General features: G+C 42.0%; 1 protein-coding gene and 1 long non-coding RNA gene across 2 annotated transcripts; both read right to left on the bottom strand.

Annotated features, from left to right (window-relative positions):
* Positions 1–152: 152 nt before the first annotated feature.
* spsb1 (splA/ryanodine receptor domain and SOCS box containing 1) lies at positions 153–9451 on the bottom strand. The gene is made up of 3 exons (XM_026154642.1): positions 9214–9451; positions 4847–5727; positions 153–1694 (listed from the first exon to the last, which is right to left on the bottom strand). The coding sequence occupies exons 2-3, from the start codon at positions 5538–5540 to the stop codon at positions 1567–1569; spliced, it is 822 nt and encodes a 273-aa protein (XP_026010427.1). The 5' UTR covers positions 5541–5727; positions 9214–9451; the 3' UTR covers positions 153–1566.
* A 3323-nt stretch (positions 9452–12774) lies between these two features.
* LOC113013420 (uncharacterized) lies at positions 12775–27698 on the bottom strand. Its single transcript, XR_003270829.1, has 3 exons — positions 27475–27698; positions 13439–13715; positions 12775–13242 (listed from the first exon to the last, which is right to left on the bottom strand). It is a non-coding gene; the product is annotated as an uncharacterized LOC113013420 (long non-coding RNA).
* Positions 27699–27747: the final 49 nt, after the last annotated feature.

Genomic DNA, 27747 nt, shown 5'->3' with positions numbered 1-27747 from the left:
TTTTTAAAGAATTATTAAAGTAAAGAGACCTAATAATGACCATTAGTTACAGTACTTCTAATGTAGTTTCCATACTGTGAACACAGCCAGGGAGTTTGTAGAGTACAGGAGATTGTACTGCTTTGGCTGCAGTTAAAACAATGCACACTATATAATTTGAAATCATCTTTAATAGATACTTACAAACAAATCTACAACAAGAAGTACAAATAAAAAAGGAAGCTGCAAGCAAGGAAAAGTGAAGTGTGTCCACGTTCAGCTGCTTCCTGAATGTGTGTCACATTTGCACATTTAAAAATACTAGCGACAACAGGTCTATGATATTTGCGTTGGCAATTTGACCTTTTATTACATTTGTGCAGCACGTTGAAGATTGTCATTTTTTATCTCAGTACAGTGCCTTAAAACTTTAGCTTGTGAATTCAGGCATCTACATAGCCCATTACCTCAAACTCCCCTTGCCCCTCTTTTTTAATGTAATAAACACAAACACTACATCAATGGTTCTCAGCTATGAGCCAGTGGGACCCAAGAGTCAGTCAGCTGTTACACTAAAGTAGCTATTTCATTTGTTTTCCCCATTACCTGGCTTAATTTGTGCAAACCAGTGAAGTCATCCGATGAAGAGACTGATTTAAAAACAAAAAAACAAAAACAAAAAAACTCTTGGGCCTCAACGGCATGTGGTTGAAAACTACTGCACTACAAGAAAGCAGGAGTGATAAATGATAAAAAGACGTGACTCTATTGAGAAAACAATTCCTGCAGATGCATGCTACAAATAATCACAGTGACATTATATTTCTGTTAAAATTACTGCTGATCGCATTCCTGTCGGATGCCTGATGGCTAGTGATGCGGCCCTTTTAGATCACAGAAACCTGATAGCACAGTGAGAGGTCAGAGCAGCTCAGGGGCCTCACAGTGCACTAACCGCACTGCACTACAGACGCTCTCTATGGAGTGGTAAGCATCTCTTTTCTGTGTTGTGTCTGGAGCACTTTTTTTTCCTTTTTCTAATCCACTACCACTTTTAAAATCTTCTGATTTCTAAAAACAATTCTGTTATAATGCTCAATTTAAGTTGTTTTACAGATTGATATGTGCTGCCACCTTGTGGTCAGATACAGGCAATGCATTGCTGAGCCAATTCATCACTAGGTGTTTTAGTACTACAGCGTATCACATTTCTGAGCCTGCAAGCCATTAATGCATAAATCAGAAAGTCTGGAGGTCACAGCAGAGGTACTGACCACTTAACTACCTTGACCACAGCAACCTACAAACTGGTGACTGCCAGGGCATCGCCTGGATCAGCGTGTGCATAGTGCTCAGTGATTCCTGATTTGATAAAGTTAGATAATACAATTGAGAAAGAGTCATTAAAAACAAGATAAGAAACTGAAAAGGAGTCCAGCCACTGACATGGAAGCGTACTCATAGAATCATGAGGCTGATTCAGTCCTGGAGGCTTGAGCAATGCTGTCAAACAGGTTTAACCCGAGAATGATCCCAGAGAAACAAAGAAATGAGGGTGTGCTCAGAATGTTGTGACTGTCGGCGGCGTCATTGGTAGAGCAGGTAGTTCTTGAGAGAGGCTGGCAGGGGTAGTCTATGGATTTCACTCAGACGCTCTCTTCCTAATGCCACCCTCACTGAACGCCTACACAGGTCCATCAGAGAGAGCGGTTCAGCTGGGGGAGAGAAAGAGGGTGATAAAGTTAAAATTATGCATTTGCAGAGACAGAAGCTAATTTCAGGAGCATGTATAAGTCGAGCAAAAAGGCAGCGTGCATATCGTGTCATGTCCAATAACATTGTTTTAACCGGAGGCTGCTGCTCTAGAGAAGGCAGCAGGTTCAGTGGACTGTAGCCAAATTTTGAGCTCTAACCTTCCCCCTCAAAAACTAATTATGTCTCCATACATCAGTCATTATGATGTTCCACATTTGAGCTTAAGTTTTTTAGGCTTGAGATATTCAAAGGCACTTCACACCATCAAAACATGCACTCTGAAATAAAATGGATGATTTCTAACACAGTATTAACACATCTGGGATCCACACATGCCCCATGGACAAAAGAACACTGCAAATGCAGTTCAGCTGTTTATATGACAGCTTACACAAGTTAAATAGTAGAGTACACCATAATGCATCTAAAATATTCCTTTAAAAAAAACAACAAAATCTATTGATCACATATTTGGCTTTTGTAGGGCTAGCTCAATTCCACTTCTGCAGGCAGAAGTCAAGAATCTGTCAGCAAGCCTGATGCAAACAAGAGTTGCCCACAGACAAGTTGTTCCACATTTATGACACTGCCCTCTGACGACAGTAAGCAGCTACAATATATAAGTGCATGCAAAACTGCATATGACCAATGCACAACCATGCCTGTCCCATAAGAATCATCTGGTAATACAGGCAGTTTTTTTTTTGTTTATTTGGTTTTTTTTTGTTTTTTTTAAGAGTAATGGAGGTAGCAGCAGGAGAATGAAGTTTCTGATACAAAGATTCTAGGTTATTTAACTTTACTGCCTACATTTCACTTCGTGAGCAACAACATATACGCCGTCTCAGTTTATTTAAAAGACAAAAGTCTTCAGTGCCAAATACTGGTACACTACAGTTTTTGTCATATTTTAAAATGTAGAACATAAAATGTGTATGTGCGGAACAGATGGGCAAAAGACCTGCAACTGACAAATAAAGGCTATCTCATCTCAACTTTGCAACTCTAGTATACGTATTTTCTCCAGGTTTGGACTTGTTTGAGACAACAAAAAGTGTGGACTTCAGCTGCTGTGGCAGCTCTGCACATTGGATCAAGTCACAAGATTAACTACATATAATGATACCAAGTGCGTTTAACAAGACTACTTAAGATTAGAGATCTCCCTGCTCCAAATACAACAGTTAAAAAAAAAAAAAATCATCAACTTCAAAGAGGCTTTTATGTATATGACAGTTTCTTTTATTCAGGCTGAAACTAGGTCAAGAGATCTGAGCTCAACATAAAAATCTAATGAGCACAGAACACTTGGGACATCCGGGTAGTACAACATGTTTCAATAAGCACCATCTTTCCTCACTGAAACCTCATGAGCCAAGGAATAACTGGGATTAATCCAACTGGAGTCATTTCTTATTATTTGTCTGATGGGACAACTAGCATGTTGTTTTTTGTACACTTACATAAAGGATCACCTGGTTCTGATTAAAAGCAAGCCAAAGTGCAGGCAATGACAAGAAAGGGAAGTTTGCAGCATGTCTGTTCATGCACTAGTTCAGCATAGGACACAGCTGTCTGAGGTAATCTCAAGACAACACCTCAGACAAGGGATACATAAGAAACTGATTTTGTCAAATATGATACCATTCGCTCATTCAGGCATAACCATTAATCCATAATTGAGAAATGCGGATTAGAAAAATGACTAAATCTGCAAAGCCTAACACAGGGTACCTTTACCAAGAAAATGAAGTAGACAGAACAACCAAAACACGAAGACAGTGTTGTCATTTTCCCCGATACCCATTAGTAGGTTTCCCCATGTAGGTGAAATGGCAGACAGCGGAACAACTAGAATACCTACAGAAAATGTACCAAACCAAAAACATTGAAGAAAAAAAAAAAATCCCCATTCTGAGCTGGCAAAGAGGGAGGATTAAAAACTGAAAGTAAGACAAAGGCAACCTCAGACAGATGTTAACTTGATGGAGAGAGCTCTGGGACTTGACAGGAGTTTGCTATGCACTCTATTAACCTGAGAAACCTGCAATTTTAATATAAAACAGATTTCCTCTTACAATGCAACATGTAGCTTATGATACGCTTGGAATTAAGTTTTTATTTGCCCGTCTCTTTAAAATCTGGCCATGAAGAGGGCAAAATGTAGTTTACTTGTCACAAAATTAATTTTGGTCAAAGTTCATTTGAAACAAAGAACTGCTTAAAGTGAACTTCTGAAACTTTTTATTTGTTGTCTCACAAGTCCTCACTCTCCTGTCTTTGCTTTTGTTACCTTTGAAAAAAATGTTACCTTTGACTGCTTTTGTTTGCACTTTGTGTTTACAAATCTTTCTCCTTCTTTTGAACAAACAAAAAAAGAGTCAATAAATGAATGAACTAAGCATATACCACACCTTTTTAGTGATAGCTGACTACTGGTAACTACTTTTTAATCACACTAATGGTCGAGAAGCTGCCATGCAGGGCCTGATACTTTGAGCAGCTTGACATTGGTGGCTTGTCTAAGGATGATTCTGTATTTCTACAAAGGGACCAGGAATTGAAACACCAGCCCTGTGATTTGAAGACAACCTGCGCTTGTGCCTCTTCTGAAGTAGACAAAGACAGAGAGAGAGAGACACCACATACTTATATATAAATATATTACATTTCTACTTTAGAGTGATCCAAAATTGTTTACCAAAACTGAGACATTTCCTATTGCTGCCAGAGTGGATGCAATGTCAGACTTTAATAGTGATTTAACTTCCATTTTATGTCTGATATCAGGCAAATTAAGCCAGAGAGGCATCTATATATAAATTTCTAAGTAATCTGGACTGAACAGCAAGATAACACACTGTGTAATGATATATGTACTGTTTTACATAACATTTAGAGAGGTAGCCACACAAATACAGTAATGCTACTCTTTGGTAACATGGCCTGTTTAGACACTGGGACAAGCCCTAACTGTTAAACCTCTTTTTATTGCATCAATAAATCCTCCCACTGGTTAGGTGAGCTCAGTAAACAAGAGATCACAATGACACAGCTGAACATGACAGACAATCTGAACGGGAGTAATATTTAATTTAAAATTCATACTTACGATCAAGTCCATTTATGTACCGGATTCGTATTTCACAGTGTCCCCACACAGCACTCACCACAGGGTACAGCTTCCTGCCTTTAAGTCCTCTGAATGCCACCCCTAAATAATGTCCATCTACTATATAACCAAGAGTCCCCTCATCCATGTCCAAGACTACTAAGAGAGAGTCTGGTATTATGAAGGTGTCGTCTGGTTCAAGGAAGGCCGGGTAGGGTTTTGCTGGGTGATTTTTGCCATCGTGGTAGAGTTTACTCCTGCACAGGTCCCAGCCCCAGGATTCAGCATTACTTCCTACCAAAGCTGTGTAGCCCACTGAGTGTAGAGGTGCGTCACTTGTAGCCACTCCGACCACAGCGTGTGTACCCCTTTGGCGCATGGCCCAGCTTATCTCCCACACATGCAGTCCCCTTGTGTAGCCAACACGGCCCCGGATGGCGTCCGTGCTCTGCGCAACAGGGTGCCGGTGGAACACCAGCTTGTTGTCATCTTTGACGAAGACGTTGAGGGAGCGGTCATCATTGTTCCACGAGTGTTGGACCTGGATGTCCAGGCTCGCGGGTGGCATGTCCAGCAGCAGATCCAGTCGTGATGGCTTAGTGTGATTCAGGGCCTGTAGCTCCAACTTCAGGGGGCTGAATGCTGGATCCCGCATATCGATGGTTTTAATGCCACCTGGGACTTTCTGCCCCATGCTACAGGTAGATATAGCAGCTCGTTCTTCCTCCTCTTCCTCCCCCCGCTTCCTCAAAGACTAATGGGGGGAGTAATCAGCCACAGACCCTCTATTCCAGTGTCCTGCGGTCACCTAAGATGCAGGTTTGTCCTTTTGCTTTGTTAGATGCAGACAGCCAAGGCCAGATGACGAGCTGGAAGCCAACCTGATGAGGTCAGAGGAAATGAAAGCAGAACAAAGTTCAAACTAATCTGTTTAAGACAATGACAGCATTAGATAAAACAAAACATCATCAGGATCCGTATAAGGAAAACAGCAAGTCTTATGTACCCTCAAGAGTGACTTTGCTCTCATGACTGACTGCATTTAACATAAAGAAGGCACTGTCATATGACCAAAGATATAAAACCAAGTACAAGATAACATCATCATACAACAGGAAGCAGGCATCTGTTGACCACAGCCACATTTCTACAACCTTAACAAAAGACATCACTGCCATTCATTTATCTTTAACTTAAAACTCTTCAGCTTTCATACAGTGAGACCAAGGCAGAGTCCCGCCCCCCCCCATCCCATTTAAACCAGTTCAACAGTTTCAGTTCTTATGCTGAGCCAGCCAAGAAAGACAAGACCAACGAGTTCTCATCACTTAGTCAACAGTGTATTTGCTAGATTGAAACGATTTTGTATAATGGATTAGACTCGTCACAGAGAATAGGCTGACCTAGTTAAAGTGGCAGTTTGGACAGCTACAGCTCAACATTTAATAACCGACAGATTATAGATGCCATCTTCAGGGTCTTATAAAACAAATGGCTATATAGGTTTGGGCGAGATGGCAGCATCCCATAAAATCCATGACAGGAAATTTATCCTATTGGTGTTATCACTTTATACTATTAGGAATGTGTCTGCTTAAAACTCTTTTTGATATGAGCACAAATGTATGCTTCAGTTTTATTTTACCCAGAAGTCAACGTTCATCACACTGCAGCAGATAAACTGTGATAATCAGCTTTGAATTTTTGCTTAACTGAATTCATTTATTATAGATGTAGAAAAACAACCACATAATCCGACTATGCCTGTGGCTCGATGTGGTTGTGCAGACCGACAAAACTTGATTTTTTCACATAAATTTAACCGTCTGGATAAAATATAGCTCCAGATCCATGCAGTGTACATAGCTCTGCATGTGTAAGTGGTAAACACCCATGTTATTGTGTTCTCCTTTTGGCTAAGTAATTTAATTTGGGATTACGTTGCACAAACAACATGAAAAACATTCAAGTCTTATTTGATTAGTTGTCCTCAATTTCATGCATTACTTTACCAACATTTCTTGAAAAAGAAAAGTACATCTGAGAACTCACGAAAACTTGACATTGCCAATTTCGACCATTTATCAAGTGGCTGATAGGCCAACCCTGAATGCAACAAAATGTATGTAATAAAATCAACAGGAGTTTTTGCTCTGCGGCATTACAAATGCGATTAAATCTTCTAATAGTGCTGGCTTTGGAAATGTTAAAAGAGCATAAAAAGCAGCATTCTCCACAGGATAACATGACGCATCAAATGTGAAAGTGAAATATTCCCACAACCTCCACAAACAGGGGGAAAAAAGACAGGAAAAACTCCAGCCATTTCCTATTATATTGCTGTCTAGTCAGAGGGCAACAGGAAAAGCTGTAATAAAATGTCTGGTTTTAAAAAAAGTTTTAGAGAAGCACAGCTGGACAGGAGCTCTTTTGAGGCAGAAATAGTTTCAGCAGAGAAACTGGACAATAAAAGCCTGATGGACTACCTTCTCATTACTGTTAAAGAAAAATGAAGAATTTATGTCTTCAAATTTAATTTTCATACTAGTTTTTCTTTTTACAGCATGAAGCATGTTTCCCTTAATAAGCCCAGAAGCAATCAGTAGCAAGATTAGTTTGGAAATAATATCCCAAAGACATATGTGACTTTTGTGGGCCCAGGTGTCACAGCTGCAGCTTTCTGGGCTTCCCGTTTCTGCCCATGTTGCAGCAAAGCTGTAGAGAGCATTGTGTAATGTGGAAAATGGTGCTGCAGGGAAGGCCACTCTAATTGAATTGTAGACAAGAGTTCATTGAGCAGTGCTTTGGCCTTTCTTCTAATGCAAGTAAACAACCATTTAAATGGGTCATGTCTCTTTAGTGATTGGAAAGCAAGGAGGGAAGAAAAAGCAAGCAGTGGGTGGCCAGCATCTGAATGTAAACAATCTCTTTTTCGATGGCTGTCCAGCATTCATGGAGAGTGAAACATGTTAATTTGCACACTCTCTGTGCCAGGAGTTTACCATCCCCCCCTCCCCCTCCCACCGCACAGGGCCACCTTACAACGCATGCAACATTAGCAGGCAAATCAAAAATGCAAGAACAATAAGAAGTCGTCCCTGATTTCATTTGGACTTCAAAACAAACATACCCACAGGGAGTATAAAAGACGGCTTGTGGAGGGGTGTATTTGGGCTGGGATCCTAGCCTGGGTTTGTTTAGGGTTCGTGGGCCCCCCAAATGGTTTGAAGCTGATTAAAATGCAGAAGGACAGGCCTCGCCGGATTTCCTGAGCCAAGGAAACATTTGTTTCTATCCGGGAAAGTTGATTCTGTTCATCTGGACATCACTGAACATGCATCAAGACACTTGTTTCTATTGTAAGGCTCAATTTAGACCAGGCCCACCTGAACTTAAACCACAGCCTGTTTTTCTGATTTCCTGAATACATACAGGTCAAGCTTTAATAAAGACAGTCATTGTGTCGCACAGGAGTGCATTCAAGAATTTAATATAGTCTGCTTTGTTTTGAGTTTTAACTTTTTGTAGTTTGTCATCACCACGATTTAGCACAACGCTATAGCTAATGCAACCTTACACAGGCATATGAAGATCGCCTTTCAAGTTAGAATATCCAGGTTTTGTTGATTGGTTTATGTCTAACTAAACAGCTATAAACAGACAGCACACACGTTCTGAAACTGAGGACAGACTATTAGCATAAGAGAAGCCAGGTATAACAATAGTGCCTCTACCTCCAGGCCTTGACTAAACTGGTACCAACACGCATCTACAACAGCCCGAATAAAAACTAAACTTACTGTGTGAAAGTAAAGCGTGCTGGCAGCTGAAGCAGCAGGGTGTGAATGAGCGTATGTAGGCCTTCTGGACACTTATTCCTCAGAGTTTTGCCATGCTAGCTACCGTAAAAGCAGCCTGGGCTTAATAGTTTTAAATGGACCTGGCGACCGTGTGGTCCGAGCTCGTGGAACCGTCCACGCGCAACTACAAACAGAAGAAGCGCGTGAGTCAACCGTTTCTTACGGTTGGCCTTTCTTTAGCTTCGGTTTTTTTTTTTCTTTGTTTACCTGAAACTCGACCGCCTGCGAAACATTTGTTATCCGACAAACAGCAAAAACCGTCGGCGTTAGCTGAAGCAGCTACACAATATGGCTAATGTTAATAAAAGAGAGAAGGGGGGGACGAAGATAGTAACCAGTAAACTGTGTCGCTATGTCTAAACTGGGGGAGGAGGCTTTGCAGGCGTTGTTTTATTTTTTTTATATCAGATATTTAAATGTGATGTAAAGAGAAACACTAGAAGCGAAACAAACGTTTCGACACAGTAAGCACAAAAACACAAGAGGAAAAGCACACGGCAAACACACCTTGTTAAGTTGTGAGGCGGCAGCACAGTGGATGAGACCAGGCACGGCTTCAGCTACTCCATCGTAGTTTTCCTCTTCCTTGTGCTCTTACCTTTTTTCCCAGGCTGGGCATGAATTAGGTGAAATGGTGATGGCTGCTCTCTAGCAGCTCTCGCGTCACGTGGTCAAACGCTCCCAGCTGCTAGACCAGATTAGGACCTCCCCACAGAGCGGCTGCAGCTACAGCAAAGATGGCTTCGTGTTGGTAATGCAGTTTATGCTGATTTTCTTTAGGCCATAAATGTATTCACGAAAAATCTAAAATAATATGCGGTGCCGATATTTAATCCGAAGTGAAGATGTAAACCCAATTATAATATCAGATTCTAATACATTTCACTGCTGATATGAACACTTTCTAGAGAACTGTTTTGTTATGCTAACCTTTCTGGCGTCTTAAGATAGTGAAAAGGTGTATTTTTCATAAGATGAATCCGAAGATATATGTATTTTTTTAAATGGTCCTACAGTCCAGTATCATGGGTTAAATTATTTTAAATTTTTTGTGCATGTGGTCAAAGATGTGTACAAATATAAAAATATTTATCAAATGCATTTACACTCATCACGAGCTTTGCAACTATATTTGTTGAGTACAATAGTCAGACTGGTTTGAGATGATAGCAAGGGAAAATTAAATCATATAACCACTCATTACAACCAAGGTGTGCAGAAGTGCATCTTACACAACACATCAGACCTTAAAGCAGATGGGCTACAGCAGTAGAACACCACACCTGGTGCAGATCCTGTCAGCTAAGAACAGAAAACTGAAGCAACAATTCACCCAGGTTTCCCAAAAGTAGACAACAGATGATTGTGATCACACATGGAAGTTTATGAGGTAGATTTCCTGCCGAAGCATAAACCAGGTGTAAAGCAGCTCTGAAGAACAATCCAGTACTAATAACATGTACCTAACAAAGTGGCAGTGAGTCCATGTGTAGATACTAAACAATCATACACCTCATCATGGACTTGAAAACAAAATTTACACATTGCTGTAAATGGAAAACCTACTGAAATGTTTCAGTATAAAGCTAACTTCAGTATAGTTCACCCTTCAGTGTTAAAGAAGTCAAGTAGGACCCCACACATCAACTGTTTATTCACTTTTATTGTTTTTTCTTGTCCTGTTTGGGTGTTTTATTAAGCAGAATCACGGTCTGAATGCTTTGTTGTGCCAAACACATTTACTTTGCCAAGAGGAGCGCTGTAGACTCTCTATAGGCTCATCTTCTTAGTCTTTTTTTTTTCTTTTCTTTTCATTTTATGTTATTATCCACATTATCTGTGTAGCTATACAGTGCCGGAGCTGGCATGCTATGAGTTCCAAGTTGGAAAAAGAGAAGCATTAACGACATAAAGAGGAGACAGAAACAGAGAGTGAAAAAAAGGAGGGTAGACAAGTCCTTTATTGTTAATTCAGAGCTTATATTTGCTGTTATAGACTTTTCAGAAAAAGAAAGGCATATTTTTCACATGTATGTGCTGGAGGTTTTATATTCAGTCTAAATACTTCTTTATAATGGCTACACCAAACACGAATAATAGGATATTTCTGCTTTTGTGTTCACTTGTGTATCGTTGAACTTAATTATGATGTAATATTTTGTCCTTATGCGTGGATATGTAACAGTGATGGCGATTAACACAGTTAGTAAGTATGCACAGACACCATATGACCGTCATGACGATACTGATGCATTTTCTTCTTCACCTTGACCTTCAGGCTGTCTTTCACTTGGACAGCTTCAAAAAGGAGCTAATGATTTTGAGGTAAGCTGCGGTCCTCGGAGCCATCAGTCAGTGTCGCTCAGTAGGTCGCAAATCATACTCAACTCACTGACACACTGACCCCCCCCCCCCAAGGAAAGTCGTGCGTGTCGACTGATGACTGATTTGTACCAAACATGACATGTATGCTCTTCATACAACCGTCATCTGCTACGCAAAGGGTGCAGTAGCTTCACATCTCTGAAAAGCTCCTGTACAGTGCATGCCACCTATGAATGGAGTGGAAGCGGACCTGCTATAACAGCCTGCACAGAATTTCCTAATAATGTGAAAGTCAGAGCAAACATATGCGCAAATGTTGGGAAACACAAGGACAGTGTTGCCATCTAGTGGATCCTCTGAATACTCACCTTCTGGATGAGGTTTAGAGCATCGCACAGTCTGCACAAAACTCCACATCAGTTACACCTTATTCAGAATAATAATTCACACAGTGGCGCTTGTCCTGATTGCACACTAAAAGCTGCGTGGATGAAAGTGCTAATTAACCATCTTCCTTTTCTTCACTTCCTTGTTAACTTCAGAACTTGTGCATATGTCAAGGCCTGGAATTAATAGGACTTTTTAAAATGACCTTGTTTGTCCACTCTGTGAGGCGTCTGAAGGTAACATGGCTCATTTTACATCCTTGGTGAGGAGCATAGCGTGGCGACTTGAATTACCTTCCCCTCAGCTCGTCTCCCTGTGAAAATCCCATTTTCCCCATACGGTGATGGTGCAATGTGCTGAGCTCGGTGATATCTCAGGGCCCCTCCAAAGTGGAGGAGGGGCGTGCAGACATGCTTACTGCCTCCCTTTTAGAAACCATCATTTCAGCAGGATCGATAGTACGTCCCACTCAAACCATGGCTGCCAGAGTGCTCTGCCTCTGTGTGTGCGGACAGCTGCGCCGAGGCAAGTCCGAGCGAGTGGCTCACGCAGTCAAGGTGAATGATCGCATGCTGCGTCAGACACTCTGCTCCTCACTCGCTCCGAGGTGCAGTTTCTGAGGAGGACCGGTGGGTGGATGCTGTCTTAAAGCATTTGGATGCAGTTGCAGACTACATACTGATGAAGCTTCTGTAGCTATTAAATACTTCATGCAGAAAAATCTATCTCCTAGCCGGCTCACAAAAGTGCACAGAGAGTAAATAAAGATTTGCAACTGATGAAGCTCTCCTGATGGCTTTTTTGCTTACACCTCTTTCAGTGTACTGGAGGTTGAGAACTTAAATAGATTCATGGCTGTAGGTGAGAAGACTACTCAAGTTTCAGAGGACTGCTTGCAATTTAAAACGAGCAGAGTCCATTTTTGTAAAGCAGAAATCCTTACACAGCAATAAAAAAATTATCTGTATCGGTTATTAAAGAAATGAGCGTAGACAGTGAGGTTTAGAACATAATTCAGTCTGTGAATAGTGATGTCTGGCTAGCAAAAGTAGACCCACCCCCCCAACTTTTTAACAACGATGGTCTCCCTTTTTTATGTTAAGCTATACAAGCTTCTAATCGCACTTGTATTTCCAACAGATTCATCTCCTAACATCGCAGGTAATTGGATATTCACTTTATTTAGAAGATGACATAAATTGTCAGAAATGCCTGCTGCTGTTTTTCCCATCACTGCAGCTATAATTCAGATGTCTTTTCTTGTCAAAATAAAGGTCCAAAACTAAAAGAATGTGACTTTAAAATTATGTAAAAGAAAAATATAAAGAAAGAAAAGCGGCACACTTTAAAGTTTGGGGGAAAATGTTTTATTTTTATGTGCTTACGTTCCAGTTCCAGTTTATCATTTTCTGCCAAATGATGAAAAATTACACGATCAATTTGGGCAGCCTAGCATATATGAAGAAGAAAGAATAGAAAATACATAGGCTTCTGATCACTTACACGCTCTTTAAGCAGCGTCTTTGTGTGTACGTGAATCAGCAAGCATGAATTTAAGCATGTACTCTACATGTGTGACTTACAGCGTCACAATAAGGAAAGGGCATCGGCTGGGAAAGGTGAACCACTGCGGGACGCGAGGCTGTGGATGGGACAGGATGTGTGGTGCAGTATAAGCATCCCCTCTGCTCAGGTCGCTGCTCATTTGTCAAGTTGCCTGCAGACTTGAATGGTGCATTGCTGCTAAAACAGAGAGGCAATCAGCAGTGGAACGGCACACCTCCGGGGAGGGGTCCCAGGTGGATGATAGCCTTCCTGGGTGATCTGCAGATTAAATGGTGTTTTTCTCAACAAAATAAGCTCAGCCAGAGGGTTACTGCAGTAACTGCAGACAGATCTGCATTATTCTAAGGTAACCATTTCATCCTAGGGGATATTTGAATAACTGATTAGTGTATTCATCAGAAATTAATCTCAGAAATATTTGCTGTGCATGTTTGGTGCTAGACGCAAAACTCACCGTGCGCATCCCAACTGGAGATAAAGCCTGCAAGTGACCGGTGTCTGATGAGGTGTAGGCCGGCATTAGCTCACACTGCTCATTAGAAAGTATCCAGGACACGCACCAGCCCTTCTCATCAGTCACACAGCGGTTCGGCAGATGGCAGGAGCAGACTCTCGCGTGGTTAAGGCTCTCCTGGCTGCCTCCATAAGGCAAGCATGCATCCACGAGCTCAGCATGGTATCCATCCAATTTGGAAATCTGCAGCGGCAACTCTTTCCTGACAGGCAGACATCTACATGGCAAGAAATTATAAACACGAATCAGTGAAATGAAACCATATTTTCTAATCTGGCTCATCAGGTGCATAAAATAATGGATGGCATGAATAAAGCCTACAGTGGATGAAGGTGTTATAACACCCTTATGCTGTCAGGTTGTTAGCAGTGTGCAATAGTTGTAGATAAAAATATACAATTAAATATCAAAGCTGTGTTCACTGTAACGCAAGATATTGACTCATTAAGCGAAGACAATAATGACGAGTTTTCAGGCAAAGCTTAAAGACAATATTAATGTGATGCTCCGTATTTAAATCATTGTTGGGGATATTTTAAATTTCCTTTACTGTTGAGGGGGGGAAAAGCAACAATTTAATCCAACTACTGCATGTGTGTTAAGAGGGTCCAGCGTTCCTCTGAGCCATAGGCGTTCATTGTCATAAAACACGAGCCACACTTTTATTGTCTCTACAACGGTCACAAAAAAACCAAAGAAATGAATTCAGGCGCACATGCAGTGTTAGGCTGCCAGAAATACCAAATGTTAATTAATCTGTGGATGAAAATAGTTTCCAAATATCCGGTGCTTACTCCTGTTTGAGTAAAAAACTACAGTTCCATCTGTTTCAGAAAATTGCTGATCCAATTTTATTATTAAAAAAAAAACAAAACTATATGTCCATGATTCATTTTGAAGATTTTCATCAGGGATTGCAGCTGAGCACTACAAGCAGGCTCAGAAATGGGAAGAACTGGGAAAGCAGACAAGCAAGCAATGAATTTTTGGTTGTTTTTCAATTCGTTTATTTAATTTGTGTACACTTTAAAGAACACTAACTGTTGCAGACTTGAAATGAGTGTGGAGTTTTTATCAATAGTACACATGAAGTGGGAGTAATGCGCTGTAATTAAAATTGTGTATAATGTCGATTTAATTCGGTGTAGCTATAAAATTTAACAAAAAAAAAAAAAAAAAGCAGACTAAAAGCAGTATAAATGAAAGCCATCAGTAAAAATAATGTTAACCTTTCTTCCTCCTAGACTACCTCTGATTTTGAGTCGGGCTTTTTCTGTTTAACACTCACTCGTTTAGCCGTGGATTTCTTTTGGTGAAGACAGTGAAAATGTGAAGAATCACCCCGGAGCCTCTGCCCCTGCTTCTGCTGCTAAAATGGGTCGCAGGCAGATAAACACATCAACAGGCCACTCTGGAGGAACCTATATATTATATATCTTTGTCCCTTTGTGTTACCTGTTTGTGGCAGTAACAAATGGCAATAGTGAATGTAGGCCAAGAGACAGCACAGATCTCTATATGACACACTTGTTATGGAGGATATGGAGCGCTCCTCCAAAAACCGGGAAGGCAGAATATAGTCCAGCACAAAACAAGTGAAAAAAAGACCACACCAACAGGCTGCATGCAAGATGAACAGGACACGCACACATAATTATGGACACCCATTGGTTTTGTTCAAAAACATGAAGACAACAGTGTCTCAAAGAGGACAATCATAACGTCACCAACACAGGATGTTAGGATGATTTCATGGTGATGTTTTTGTGTCAGCTTCTTTAATTTCTTCCCATAAAGAAATATAGAAATTTAGTTGTGAAATGTTATATTTACAGGTATGAATTTTAGGCATTTACATGACATTGCTTTTTTTTGTTTTATTTTTTTTCTCAAAGACAGTCAAATGGTAACACCCCCCCCAAAAAAAAATCCATGTATTTTATTTTTGTTTGTCTTAAAAATATGGCAATCAAACAGAAACTTGAAAAGTTCAGACAATTGAAGTTAGTAAAAATAATAATAATGAGAGTCTGATTAACATCTGGGGACGGGGCATGTTTAATACTACTTAAGAGGCATTGGCTCTTCTTTAAACAGCACATTGTGTTACGCTGGTGTGCAGACTCAGGTCTGGTATTTTCATGCTGAAATAAGCAAGACCTGCTCTTATTTCATCACATGACTCAACACCTTGTGTGTCCCCAAACCTGTGCCCCCAGTAGAGCTTTCACTGCCATTCGTTCAGTGGATAGAGAGAGAAAAGCTTCTTTGGATTTTTTTTTAAATTATGTGTAACAAAGATGATGAAATCCCCAAGTTATTAGCAATTTCACACTGAGAAGCATGATTTGCCCACACACTCTTCGAAGGAGTGCTGGATGTTAACCCTTTAAAGCCTGAACCATGAAACGAATGCCATATCTTTTTTTTTAATGGAGTATTTATTGGACCTTCTAACAAAGGTTTAAAAAATAGATCTGAATTAGTATACATGAGTTTTAATTTGTACCACATTTGCTACAACTGGTATTTGCTTAAAATGTATTGTGCAATTTATTTAGGTTTGAGAGGTCTGATGGTGTAGAAGTCTCAAAAACTCACGTATCAAATAAGATTTGTTTGGAAGTTAAGGACGTGTTCTGTGTCATCCTGCTACCCCATCCACACTCTAGCAGTTAAACCCTATTTTTTTTTAATCACTAACCACAAATTTCACACTCCTTGTTTTTTACTGTATCAAGAGGATGGGCGTGTTTCCTTACAGCGAAGAGTAAACAGACACCTTATTGTCACATTATGAAGCCTTTCACGCTTCCAAACTACCTCGCATCTCTTGTCTTTTTCAAGCTAAATAAACTAAACTCAGCTCATAATCCAATAAATACTTAACTTGTTTACACTAACCTTGATACAGTTACTATATTTCACACAATCTCCAAACTGGCTTCGAAATAGGGACCAATTTTGAGATCTTAAAACTATATTACTAATGGTTTTCTTCATTCTTTGTTCTTCTGTTCTCTTGTTTGTGCCTGCTGATTGTATTCTTGTGAATTCACCTTCATTCTCAATGAGAATATTAAAGTGCCCGATTACATACAGGTTAAATAGATCAGCCTCACAAGATGCTCATTTCTTAATCTTATAAACGTAATTAGTTGTTAAATAGTGCAACATCATGTGTGTTTTATCTTAGTTTCAGTATCTGATGTGCTCTTTGAGGTATTTTCAGTTAAACAGATCACTGCAATCTGTTTTTATTTACATTCTGCGTGGCATGCCAGATCTTACGGAAACTGGGTTGTTCACGGGCATGCTTGAAATTATTATAGCTGTATGAGAGCTTAATCGAGACTTTCCAGCTGCAGTCTCTCCCTCTTAAGGCTGATGTGGGCATTATGCTTTGCTCCAGCGCCAGTGTAGAGAGCAGACTGGCTGGTGCTGACACTGACAGCTGACAGAGCTGCCGCTCATTCACAACAGAGCAGCCAGCTGTCACAAGTTCAGCCTCTCGCTATTATATCAATCCATCACAGCCCTGTACTACCATCTCTCTCATACTGAGGGAGAAACTGATGACACCCTGCACTTCATATGTTTCACATATCAAGCTCGGCCTTCAAATCGGGATCTTTAATATCAGGGGGTTAGTAATACTGTAAGAGATTCTTTCAAAATCCGTATCAGAAAATAAAAGATATCTTGGACCGCTCCACTCGCCGGGAATTCACACTTCACAGTGTGTTTGTCCCTCTGCGTGCTTACAGTCCTTCCAGTATAACCACATTTGATCTGTTGTGTCATTAACAGTGTCTTTTTCACTCGACTTGGCCTTGGGAGGAATCTCATCAGCTTTACAAAATGAGGTCAGCAAAGAAGCACTGGTGCAGTCAAACACACCACCTTATTCTACGAAGTCAGGAACGCTGCATTCAGTCCATCTCCGTAAGACTGACTGACTGAAGTGAGCAGAGATTTTTGCCAGCTCGCCTCAACCTCCTTCCTGAGTCCAGTTTTCATCAGCAATGTCACATTTCCTACGCCACCTTAAAACCCTCTAACATAGCATTCAACTCCAACTACGCTCCAGATTTCTGTATTTTTTATTTATTTTTTTGCTGCATCTTGTCAGATGCTCAGAATTTTGCTGTGCTGTAAAAACCAAACGAAACAAGGTGTTCACAGAAAAGATGGTAAATCTACACCTTCAAAAGAAGTCTGTCCTCAGTCAAGGCAATTCTGCTTTTTGACTAAGGACTACTGAGAATTACTCTGAACTGATGTGTAAACCAAGCAGGCTGCTGAGCTTGTGAATCAATGTGTCTATTATCTTTTCCGGACAGATCAATGAAGCTGAGGAATGAGCTATGAATGGCAAAAAGAAAGAAAAAAAAAAAAAAGCCGCACGTAAACTCACCAGGCAAGCGTTACAGCCTTCTCCATTATTTGCGGGAGTCAAGATACTTGACAGATAACCTTTATTCTCACGGTTTAGCATTAACCTCAGTTTAGTCAAAGAATTACTAAAAGACGACCGGCTGCTGTGGCACAAAGAACCAAAAAGGCAATTAGTTGCTAAAATTGATTAAGTCTTCTGCAAGAGTGTATTCACACGTCCACTGAACTAAGCATACCGAATAGATGAAACAACTTTGAATTTATACGCTCACATAATCTGTGAGGCTTTACAAATATTTACCCACTGTGTCCTTGGCTGGGACAGTGTCAGAGAATATTAAGTCAAGTGGAGAAGCAAAGGCGATGAAGTGACAGTAGCCAGGTAAAGCATACAGAGGTAATCTAATAGGACATGTAAAAGGGCCCCTCCTCATGGCTTATTCATTATAAGGGATGCCATTACTGAAAATGGCGTGGGGTATGTGAGAGATATGCCAGCAGGGGCATTTTCCCCGGTGTCAGTGAGTACAGACGAGAGGATGGATGCTGCGAGGATCAGCAGACTGATGCAGCTGCAGCACTGAATGCAGATGGTACATGCAGAGAGTGCTTGCCCATAGCTGATGGATAACAGTGCTCGTCTGATGCAGATATGGACACTGACTGATATCAGCAGCTGATTCCCAATATTGCATTACATGAATTTTGCTGATTCAGCAATCTGTGCAAATAACTGTGTCTTAATAAAAGCAGAGGATACAGGCAAATTAACGAGAATCCTTTCATATAATACACACACACACTCTCTAATATGCTTAAAACTGCTACACATAACCTTTGAGTGCACAGAGTCAAGGTTAACGTGAGATGTATGCAGTTCTCCTCATTCTCCTCCACAAAATGTGGGATCACGGGGTGCAACTTGGGGCCCAAGTCATATTGGAGGAGAGAGGAAAAAAAAACAAAAACTTGCTGCTGCAGTTGGAAGCAGACAGCGCTGCACTGCTGCAGAGAACAGCCAAGACGCTGATGCCTCGAAACGCTTTCAAACAGAAGCACCATTATCTGTACACTGCCCGTGCAGCGCGCTGCAAATGTCATCGCTGAAAGCCGGGAAGTGTAACACCAGGCGCATTTCCATAAGGAGTGCAAAAAGAGAAGTTCAACCTCAATGTCTGACTGAATGATGGATGATCTCACTCTCACAGAGTTGTGCAACGCACAAGAGACAAATTCGGTTGGTCAAGATATTTCTATATTTTAGCGCACTGCAGAATAGCACCAGTGGAGCAGTGCATCTTGGGTAATGAAAGGTAGGTATTAGGGATTGCAGATTAAGGACATTTTACCGAAGGAAATGTTGTACCTAGAAGAACTGTACAACTTTGAGAGAGAGAGGGGGAGCTCTGAAATGAATGCATTAATTTACTGCCTGTGTGATTATTACTCATTCATCATAATGCCTGGAGACACCGTTTCCCATACGCATTTGGTGTGCTTTGTGTTTATGTACTGGCTTGAAAAATTGCTCTTAGTTACTGGTTAGATTATAATAAATCACGCAACTTTTCCCCCAATAAAACCAGATGACAAATTTGATTTAAAAGCACTGATTTTCCTAATTCACTCAAACGGCTTCACATTTAGTGATCTCAGATTAATTAAACATTCTTTAAACGTCATCATTTTTCAAACCATACCTGAGGACATCCTCCCAGATTTTTATTTTTATTTTTGTGTGTGTGTGTGTTTATGAGGAAATTGGATTTCAGTGATTTTGGATACTGTGACAAGGGGGAGATGGCCTCTGCGTGGAGCAGGGACAGTTCCTCATTGAGGTTTTGAGCACCCTCATATCTCAAAGCAGCTTTTGCTGTGGTGTGAAAACGAATAAAAGAGGATGGCGAGTTATGTGTGCGGCGGAGGGGGTGGTGGGGAGGCGTGTAGGTGGGGGGGGGGGGGGGTCTCTCCTGTGAGGAGTCCTTTACACTGATGATTCCCGGGGGTGTCGACGAGGAGGAAGGTTTGCTGAGGGGGTACATGGAGGAGAGGAGGGCAGACTGAGGATAAGCGCACACACACACACACACACAAACACACACACTGACCCTGGAGGTTGCGTTCCCCTTTAAAAGTCCCATCCCACTCAGATACGCAGAGCTCATGCAGGATCTGCTGCGGCAGTGGGGGAACACTGCTGAGCTGTGCAGTTTATGCTGCCAGCAAGCGTGCAAAGAAGAGGAGGGGGAGCAAGCGTGTACAGGAGGAGGAAGAGGAGGAGGAGAAAGGAAGAGAGAGAGAGAGGGAGAGAGAGAGAGCAAACAATGTCATTCTGTTCAGGAGGCAATGCTGCAGTCAAGTTTGCCGCGCCATGAAAGCACATCACCAGCAACCAGGAGGCTCAGAGTGAGTGCAGAGAAGTTTTCCTCCTCTCCTTCCTGTGTGAGAGATGCGGTCAGAGGCTGGTCCGTAGGTATACCTTCCTTTCCTCTCTAGTCTTATTTAACTTGTTTGCCTTCTTCTATGATGGGCTCTTCTTTCTCTAGGTTTGTATACTTTTTTTAATTATTATTATTATTAAACGAGCCTTGCAGGAGTTGATATGTGTATGTCGGTGTGCATGCCTGCAGTGTTAGAGCTCCTGGCAGCTTCTGTCTCATCAGTTTCAGCCTCCTCTGCACCAGCATTAAACCAGGCAGCAGTCTGCCAGAAAACCATTCAGTTAGCAGTCAGGCTCCACTGCTCCCTCATCCATGTTTAACACATGGTACAGGCTGGAAATAGCAGCCAGCGTGTCAGATAGCGGCTGGTCCAGAGGACTCGCTATTTGACACAAGGACAAAAAAAACTCACCAGGATGCAGAGTTCTCCACACCAGTGGAGAGTTTCATCTTTGCTGACCTAGCTTTTAAGAAGACGACAGGCAGCCTGAGCTCTACTTTTCTCGGCTAGCTGTGCATTTATGTTAACCAGCGTGTTTTCATTGCAAGTATGATGCTGGGAACTGGTGAGAAGGATTTTTCAGGGATCTTGGACTGTGTGAGTGTCTGAGTGCTAAATGGGGAAATGAGAATGAGGCTACAGTGGCCTGTTTGGGACAGGGGAGCTGTGGTGCAGTCATGAAGTTGTGCTGTAGTTACTGGGACTTTTCTGCCATCCTATAAGGGGATTTCACATCAGAGTGCTACTCTGTAGAGACTTTGGCACTAAACTGTGGAAGATGAATGCTTTCTGTTTCATTTAGATATTAAGTTTTAGTCTTTTAAAAGACGTCCTAGAGCAGGACCAGTCTTTTCTATCGTTGCAGCAGCAATATTTCAGCAACTTTGCTCTAAAAGAAGACGTTGCTACTTTTGTTTCATTGCAGCATCTCTGTTTCAGAAACAATGTATAAATTGTTTATGGGGGTTAAAGCTTCTTATAAAAGTCAAAGTATTACAAATGCTTGGAAACCAGTATGGAAGGTGTGAATGGTGAATTCACTTGGCTACACGGTCAGCTCTGAGTTCACCTCGGGTAACTGTGCTAAGACCTTGAAAAAGCCGGCCCTGCATTGTCAGTTTGGTGAGGCTGGAGTCCAAGGCGTTTCTCTGGACTTTCTGTTTCTCCCCACTGCAGACAGACGGGCACAATGATGATCACAAACTGTACTAAAGGGTCTGTGCTACATCCGGAGCTTGACATCATCTCGGAACATCTGCAGTTCTCCTGCTCACACTTTCTCTGAGGGTGGGTGCTACACTGCCAGCGAAGGGAACTGCCGCACTCACCTGATGTTCCTTGCACCTCGCTTCTGCCCTCCCCCCACCTCCCACCTTCTCTCCTTCTCCTCCTCCTCTTTCCTCATCTCCAATTTCTCTACTGTAGTCTCTCTCAGAGGTACAGTTGCCCAGCAGAGCGCCTCACCGGCATGCTTTGCACCTCTGTGATTCTGCCCCCTCCTCCTCCTCCTCTCTCTCTCAGCCACGCACCCCCCACCCCTCCGTCCCTGCTGAAAAAGTATGCAGCACATGCTCTCACCATCCTCCTTGAGCAATTTGCTTGAGTGAATATAGAAAGGAGAGAGAGAGAAGCAGGAGACAGAGAGCCAGCAGCAGAACAGCAATCCTGCAGTGTCCTGCAGCAGCTGAGTTCCTGCAGTGCTGGCCTGTAATGGCACACATGCAAGAGTGCGCACACACACACACGCACACACACGCGCACACACACACACACACACACACACACACACACACACACACACACACACACACACAGAGGAGGAAATACACCAAAGAGCATCATTCCCTCTCAGAAAATCTCAGACAGTCCTGATGTCACATGACCCTGCATGGCAGAGCAGGCCGTCCTGCAATGTGCTGGACTGTGCTGAGCTTAGAGACAGAGGCAGAGAGAGCGAGAGGGAAAGACCCCCCCCCCCCCAACCTCCCCTACCCCCACACACTGCCCATGGAGCACCACAGGGAGGCACTGGTGAGATTAGCCGATTGCCCCCCCTCCCTCCCCTCTGATGGTGCATTGTCCCGTTCCAGCACTCCAGTTCCGATGATGTAATCAATGCAGCAAGCTTTGAACTTGCCGGGCTAGGGGTTCCTTCTCCCCCCCCCCCATCCCAAACTGACACAGATGCAAATCTCAGGCTTCAGCTGCAGTCTGTTGCAGGTAGGAGGATGAATAACTACAGTTCTGTACTGAAGTGCAGGGATACGTTCCAGTAAGCGGGGCTACGTCAGCGGATACCCATATTTCACTTATGAGTAAATTGCATAAATTATCAGCCAAGTCAGTTGGTGAAACTACTGCCGGCACTTTGTGAAAATACTTCTGTGCGGTGCCGCAACACCACTTCCAATAAATTAAGGCAGCTAACGGCAGGAAAATGAACCTCGTCTGCTCTTTTACAAAGCTGCCTCTCTAGTTGCTGTTAAGGGGTGGGCAAAGACGAGGCTCCGAGCCGAGCCAAAAGTGCTTTGAGCTCTTTCAGGGCGTAACATCACGGTGACTTTGCTCTTTCATTGATAAGGTCATCAGTCTGTTGACAGGCTGCAGTGAAGAGCAGCAGCACTGATGTACAGTGCAGCTTCAGAGATGCTCAGGCAGCCAAACTCAGACCATATAGTAGCAGGTGAGTTTTGCTGAGCTGGCTCCTACCGCTGTTCCCAGAATCTGCCTAGTGATCAACTTCCACTACAGCAGTGATGAACCGGCATCAGGCCTGCTCTAGTAACAGAAAAAAAAAAAACCCCAGCTAACAGCAAAGCAGGTTTGAATAATTAGCACTCATGGATGCTGATGATTCTGCACATTTAATGCAGTTTAATGTGTCAGCAGATAAATGGACACGTAAAGCACACTTGTATACTGCACCTTTTCTTTTCTCGCTGCATTAATAAACAGTTTAGAAATTTTGATTTCACTAAAAAATGTCACTTTTCCAGGAAGCAATTAATTTTCACAGCGTTTCATATCTTTGCTGATGCGTTCTCTGTGATTTTTTGCAGTTTCATAATTCATGCCGACGGACTTCATCTGTAATTGATGTGACCCGCTGAGTTACTGGAAAAAACAAAACAAAAAACCCAACGAAGATTTAATGAATCAGCACCTTTTATTAGTATGCTATAAACTATTTGTTCTTCTGTGCTAAAGATTAAGTAGGACTAACTGCTAATAAGAGCATGGGTGAACAACAGCTCTGTAAAAGACATTTCATCTACTTGAATCTAAATTCAGCTTCAGCTGACAAAGACTGGGAGGTTGGGACAGAGACATTTTGAGCTGCTTCCACCGGCAGGACACAGAAAGTGAAAAGACAAAGCAGTCACCGCCTGCAGCCAGACGTGGGCCAGGAAGTCAGAGCAGTTTTTTAAAAAAGCGCTCCTCTGTCTAACACATTTTCAGCAGTCGTCACCCATTAGAGCATCTCCTCATCTCTGCTTCTGACTTAAATGACTTAAGCATGTCACACAGAATAAGTCATAATGCACCTTCGAAGACTAACTCATGTGTTAAAGTGCTCAGACTGAAAGCTATGCTAACTGACCGAAGCAGGCTGAGTCATGCTGGGTCTTTTCTGGGTTTCCCCCCTCTCTGATCCTCTGCTCCTCCCCCTGTGCAGGCTCATACATCCAGCCCGGCTGTTGGTGGCGTGTTGGAACATGCCTTGACTTGTTGTACTGCCTGACTGAACAGACAGAGAGAGAGAGAGAGGCAGCCACAGGAGGAGAGGCAAGAGGCTGGTGGTCAACAGTTTTTCCAGAGTGAAGTGACCCACACATCGGGAGAGCCCGTGAACAGACTCCTGTTGATGCCAACAAGTTGAGTGCACCCGCTGGAGATCACGCTGGATGGTGGACCTCTGCTGCTGCCTGGCTAACTGGTGAGTGTCCAAACTGTGTGTAAACAGATGCCTCTGACATACACAACAATGCTACAGCTGAACACTTCTGAGGACCTGTGCACTTCTGCTGAAACTGAGTGAAATTTTCAGAAACACCAACTAGTTCAGGGGAATTAAAATGATGCCAGGCTGAGGCCTTCAGATCAGCCTGTAAATCTAAATTAGAAAACGATAATTTAAGCCACTGCAAGTAGTAGAAGCGTCCAAGCTTGAGTTTTGATGCTGGCTTAATCCCATGGTGACTACACAAAAGGTTAGCGAAAGCTATGATACACCCAAACACAGTACCCAGTTGCACAGTGGCAGGATGAGTGACCCTTTCATCATCTCGTCTTGATCCTCACGGAGAAGGGCAGCTGTTTTTGTTATTGTTTTCTCTGGTATTCATAATGAAAGCCAGTTTTCCAACAGGAGACCCAGCAGGCCGCATCTTTCCCCTCCTGAAAAGCCCCAAGAGAGCCGAGAGCGAAAGGCTTTATAACAGGTCCTCGTTTCTCAGAAGTGATTTGTATCTAGCGGGATCTGATTCGAGTTTGCGACTAGACGGTGTGACAGACGATTCGAGCGGCCCTGGTTCTCAGAAGACAAGTGTCATCAGCATGTCAGTCAGGAAGCGAAATGAGATTAGGAACAGTGTACACAGAGAAGCAGATAAACGAAGGCCAGTCTGTCCACGCTGGCACACATTATCACACAGCACTGATAAACCCTACTGTAAAAACTCATGCAGGCCGGTAAAAACTCAAATACATTAATCACCCGAGAACTCAGGTGATAATCATTTAGTGTCCAACACGCTATGATCTGTGTATTTTAGTTGTGTGTGGTCAAGCAGGAAGATAGTTACTGGGGAAACTCTTTTTTTCCCCTCTCTCTGGCAACCAGGGGTAGTGCAAGCTGAGTGTGAGACTCCGTTCTATTTAATTATTAACACACTGCAGTTTGGCGTGTAGATTCATTTAGCTCAAACCCAAATATGCTTTAAAATTGTTCTAAAAATAAAAGTTAAAAAAAAAAAGACTACGAGAGGCTAAGCTCGCATGTCATGTATGCCGATGTGAGCGTGTTGTGCATGTGTTAAACTGCTCAGCAGCACGGCCCTTCAGTACATACTGATGTCACTGTTTGCCATCAGATGATTAGGTTTGTGGAAGCGTTGATCAACCAAGAAATGTGCAGCAGTGACATGAGGAGAAACGGGGAAGTGAGGTAAAGTGGGTGAATGTGATTTTTTTTCTCTCTCGTTTGGATTACACATCGTGAGGCCTGACAGCAGAGGGATCCACCATGATGAGGAAGTATAGGCCAGCCTGGGGTTTGTACACGTGTGTGTGTGTGTGTGTTTTGGTGAAGTGTTGCTGGGGAAAATTGTTGCCTGGAGGCTGAATATGTCAGAAACTGTAGACCTACAGAGTCCCACGGTTATTTAAACAAAAGCTATTCTGAGGCAAACGCTATGTGCACCATGTGCAATGTTACGTTTGACACTCCAGATTACACACGTCTAACACTAACACAAATCTTTTTGTGTTTTTGTGTGTGTGTGTTTTTACGAGTCAATTTTAATCTGATATTTAAAGCTTTTAGTTACACCACAAAGGACCAAATGATGCTCTCTTACAAGCCATCGATGACACGTTAACATCTTAAACCAGGCTTGTTCATTTACATTAGCTTTCACGGTTTTCCTTTTCAAATTAAAAATAAATAAATAAATAAAAATCATAATTTAGCAACAGGAAAATACATATTGGATCAAAAAGGCAAGTTTTGTTTTTTGTTTTGTGTATTTTATGTTCAATATAGGTATTTGTTGTGCCTGAAAATGAATAAATAAATGAAATGAATGAAATGAAAGGACAATAAAAATGTTTAGTTTCACAAGGGTATTTTTAAGGGAATATAAAATAAAACTTTAAATATTTTTTAAAAGACTTTAATTTGTTTATAATAATTAAACATTAATGATTTTGTTTTGATCTTCCAAAAAATACCAAAACACTTTTTCCCCCAAATCTTTACTGTCAAGGTTTTATTTTGTTAGATGACAGTCGATTAATTTAGAAAACAACTCATACTGCGATATGAGTGGTGTGAAATAATAAGTATGAAAAAACCTGATATCACTAACAATGCACACGTGAAAATGAGATGCAATTTTGTTCGTGCACACCGAGTGCAATTAATTTGCCACAACAAAGATAAAACGCACAATAAGCAAAACGCTAAAAAAAGAAAACACTCGATGAAAAGCGTTATTGTTATCTTTTCATTTAGCTTGTGCAGATGTGGTGATAATAACAAAAATTTAGTGTTAGCTGCATCGTCTGGACACATCCCCCTCCAGCTAAATTAAGATGTACTTAACAGGTTAAACCACAAAACAGCATTTATTTATCCGGTTAAATCCCTTACTAAGTCCGCTCGAGCAGTATTCATCCACACCTCTGACTAATATTTGTAAAAAAGGGTTTTTTTCCCCAGGTTTGGACAATACTACGGAAATATTACAATAGGGAAATCTGTGAGGAGAGGTGAGCCGTGCCTGAGGCTTTAAATGCATTTGTGGAAAGGCTTGTTAGTCGAGGCTCGCTGCTGTTTGCTGTGAGAGGCGGTGGGGCGGCCGGCCATTCATTTAGCAGGCAGGGTTTTGTTTTCCCTGCCATTCTTCGTTCCTGTATCAGGATTACCTCAAGGTCTGAACAGGAAGGAATTCCTGTCATCATGTGCTCAGCGAAGGCGGCATCTAACTCGCTGCGAACGCACAAAGGGACAAGGATGCAGCTGCTTGGTGAAAGCAGGTCAAGGTGCGACCTCTGCGTTTGTCTGTGGACATCAGTTGTGCATGTGTGTGTGTGTGAAGACAGACGCTGACAAATACAAATTTTGTGTTTGTTTCAGGCAAGAAGCTTCAGAGCGTCATAAAGTGCTTTCTTAGAATTTCAAAAAGGTCAAAATGCTTAAACCACAAATAAAAACGCTGGAATTTCCAGTTATACAACCAAAAAGTACGTCACAAGATAGACCAGAAGCCGACGCAGAGGGCCACAAATAGCCTTGCTGCAGAATTCAGAAGCAATAACAGCGGATAGTTGATGTAATTCAAACTGTTTGTTTTCCAGACGTTCCTCCCTCTACGGAACGTCTTCTCTTCCTTCGTTTAAGAGCATGTGCCTACCGGTCTCTAGTATCCATGCTGTCCTGCGAGCAAAGCAGTGTCCACAGGGAGACGACAGTATGGAGCGGTCAGCCAGCCCAAAATAGCACTGCAGCGAGCAAACGCAACTGATAGCGTTGTAGCTGTGGTCCCTGAGGTACACAAACACAGACTAGCACTGTATGGAGCTAGGGTAAAAAAAATTACATTAAACAAACAAACAAACAAAAAAAAAAAGACATAACCCCCCCCCAAAAAAAAAACAGAAGCAAGGCTGGCAGCCACACAAATAGT

This window comes from Astatotilapia calliptera, chromosome 20 (assembly GCF_900246225.1).
Source record: "Astatotilapia calliptera chromosome 20, fAstCal1.2, whole genome shotgun sequence".
Taxonomy (NCBI): Eukaryota; Metazoa; Chordata; class Actinopteri; order Cichliformes; family Cichlidae; genus Astatotilapia; species Astatotilapia calliptera.
The sequence above is the reverse complement of the archived record's forward strand: the minus strand, read 5'-3'. Positions and strand labels throughout refer to the sequence as shown.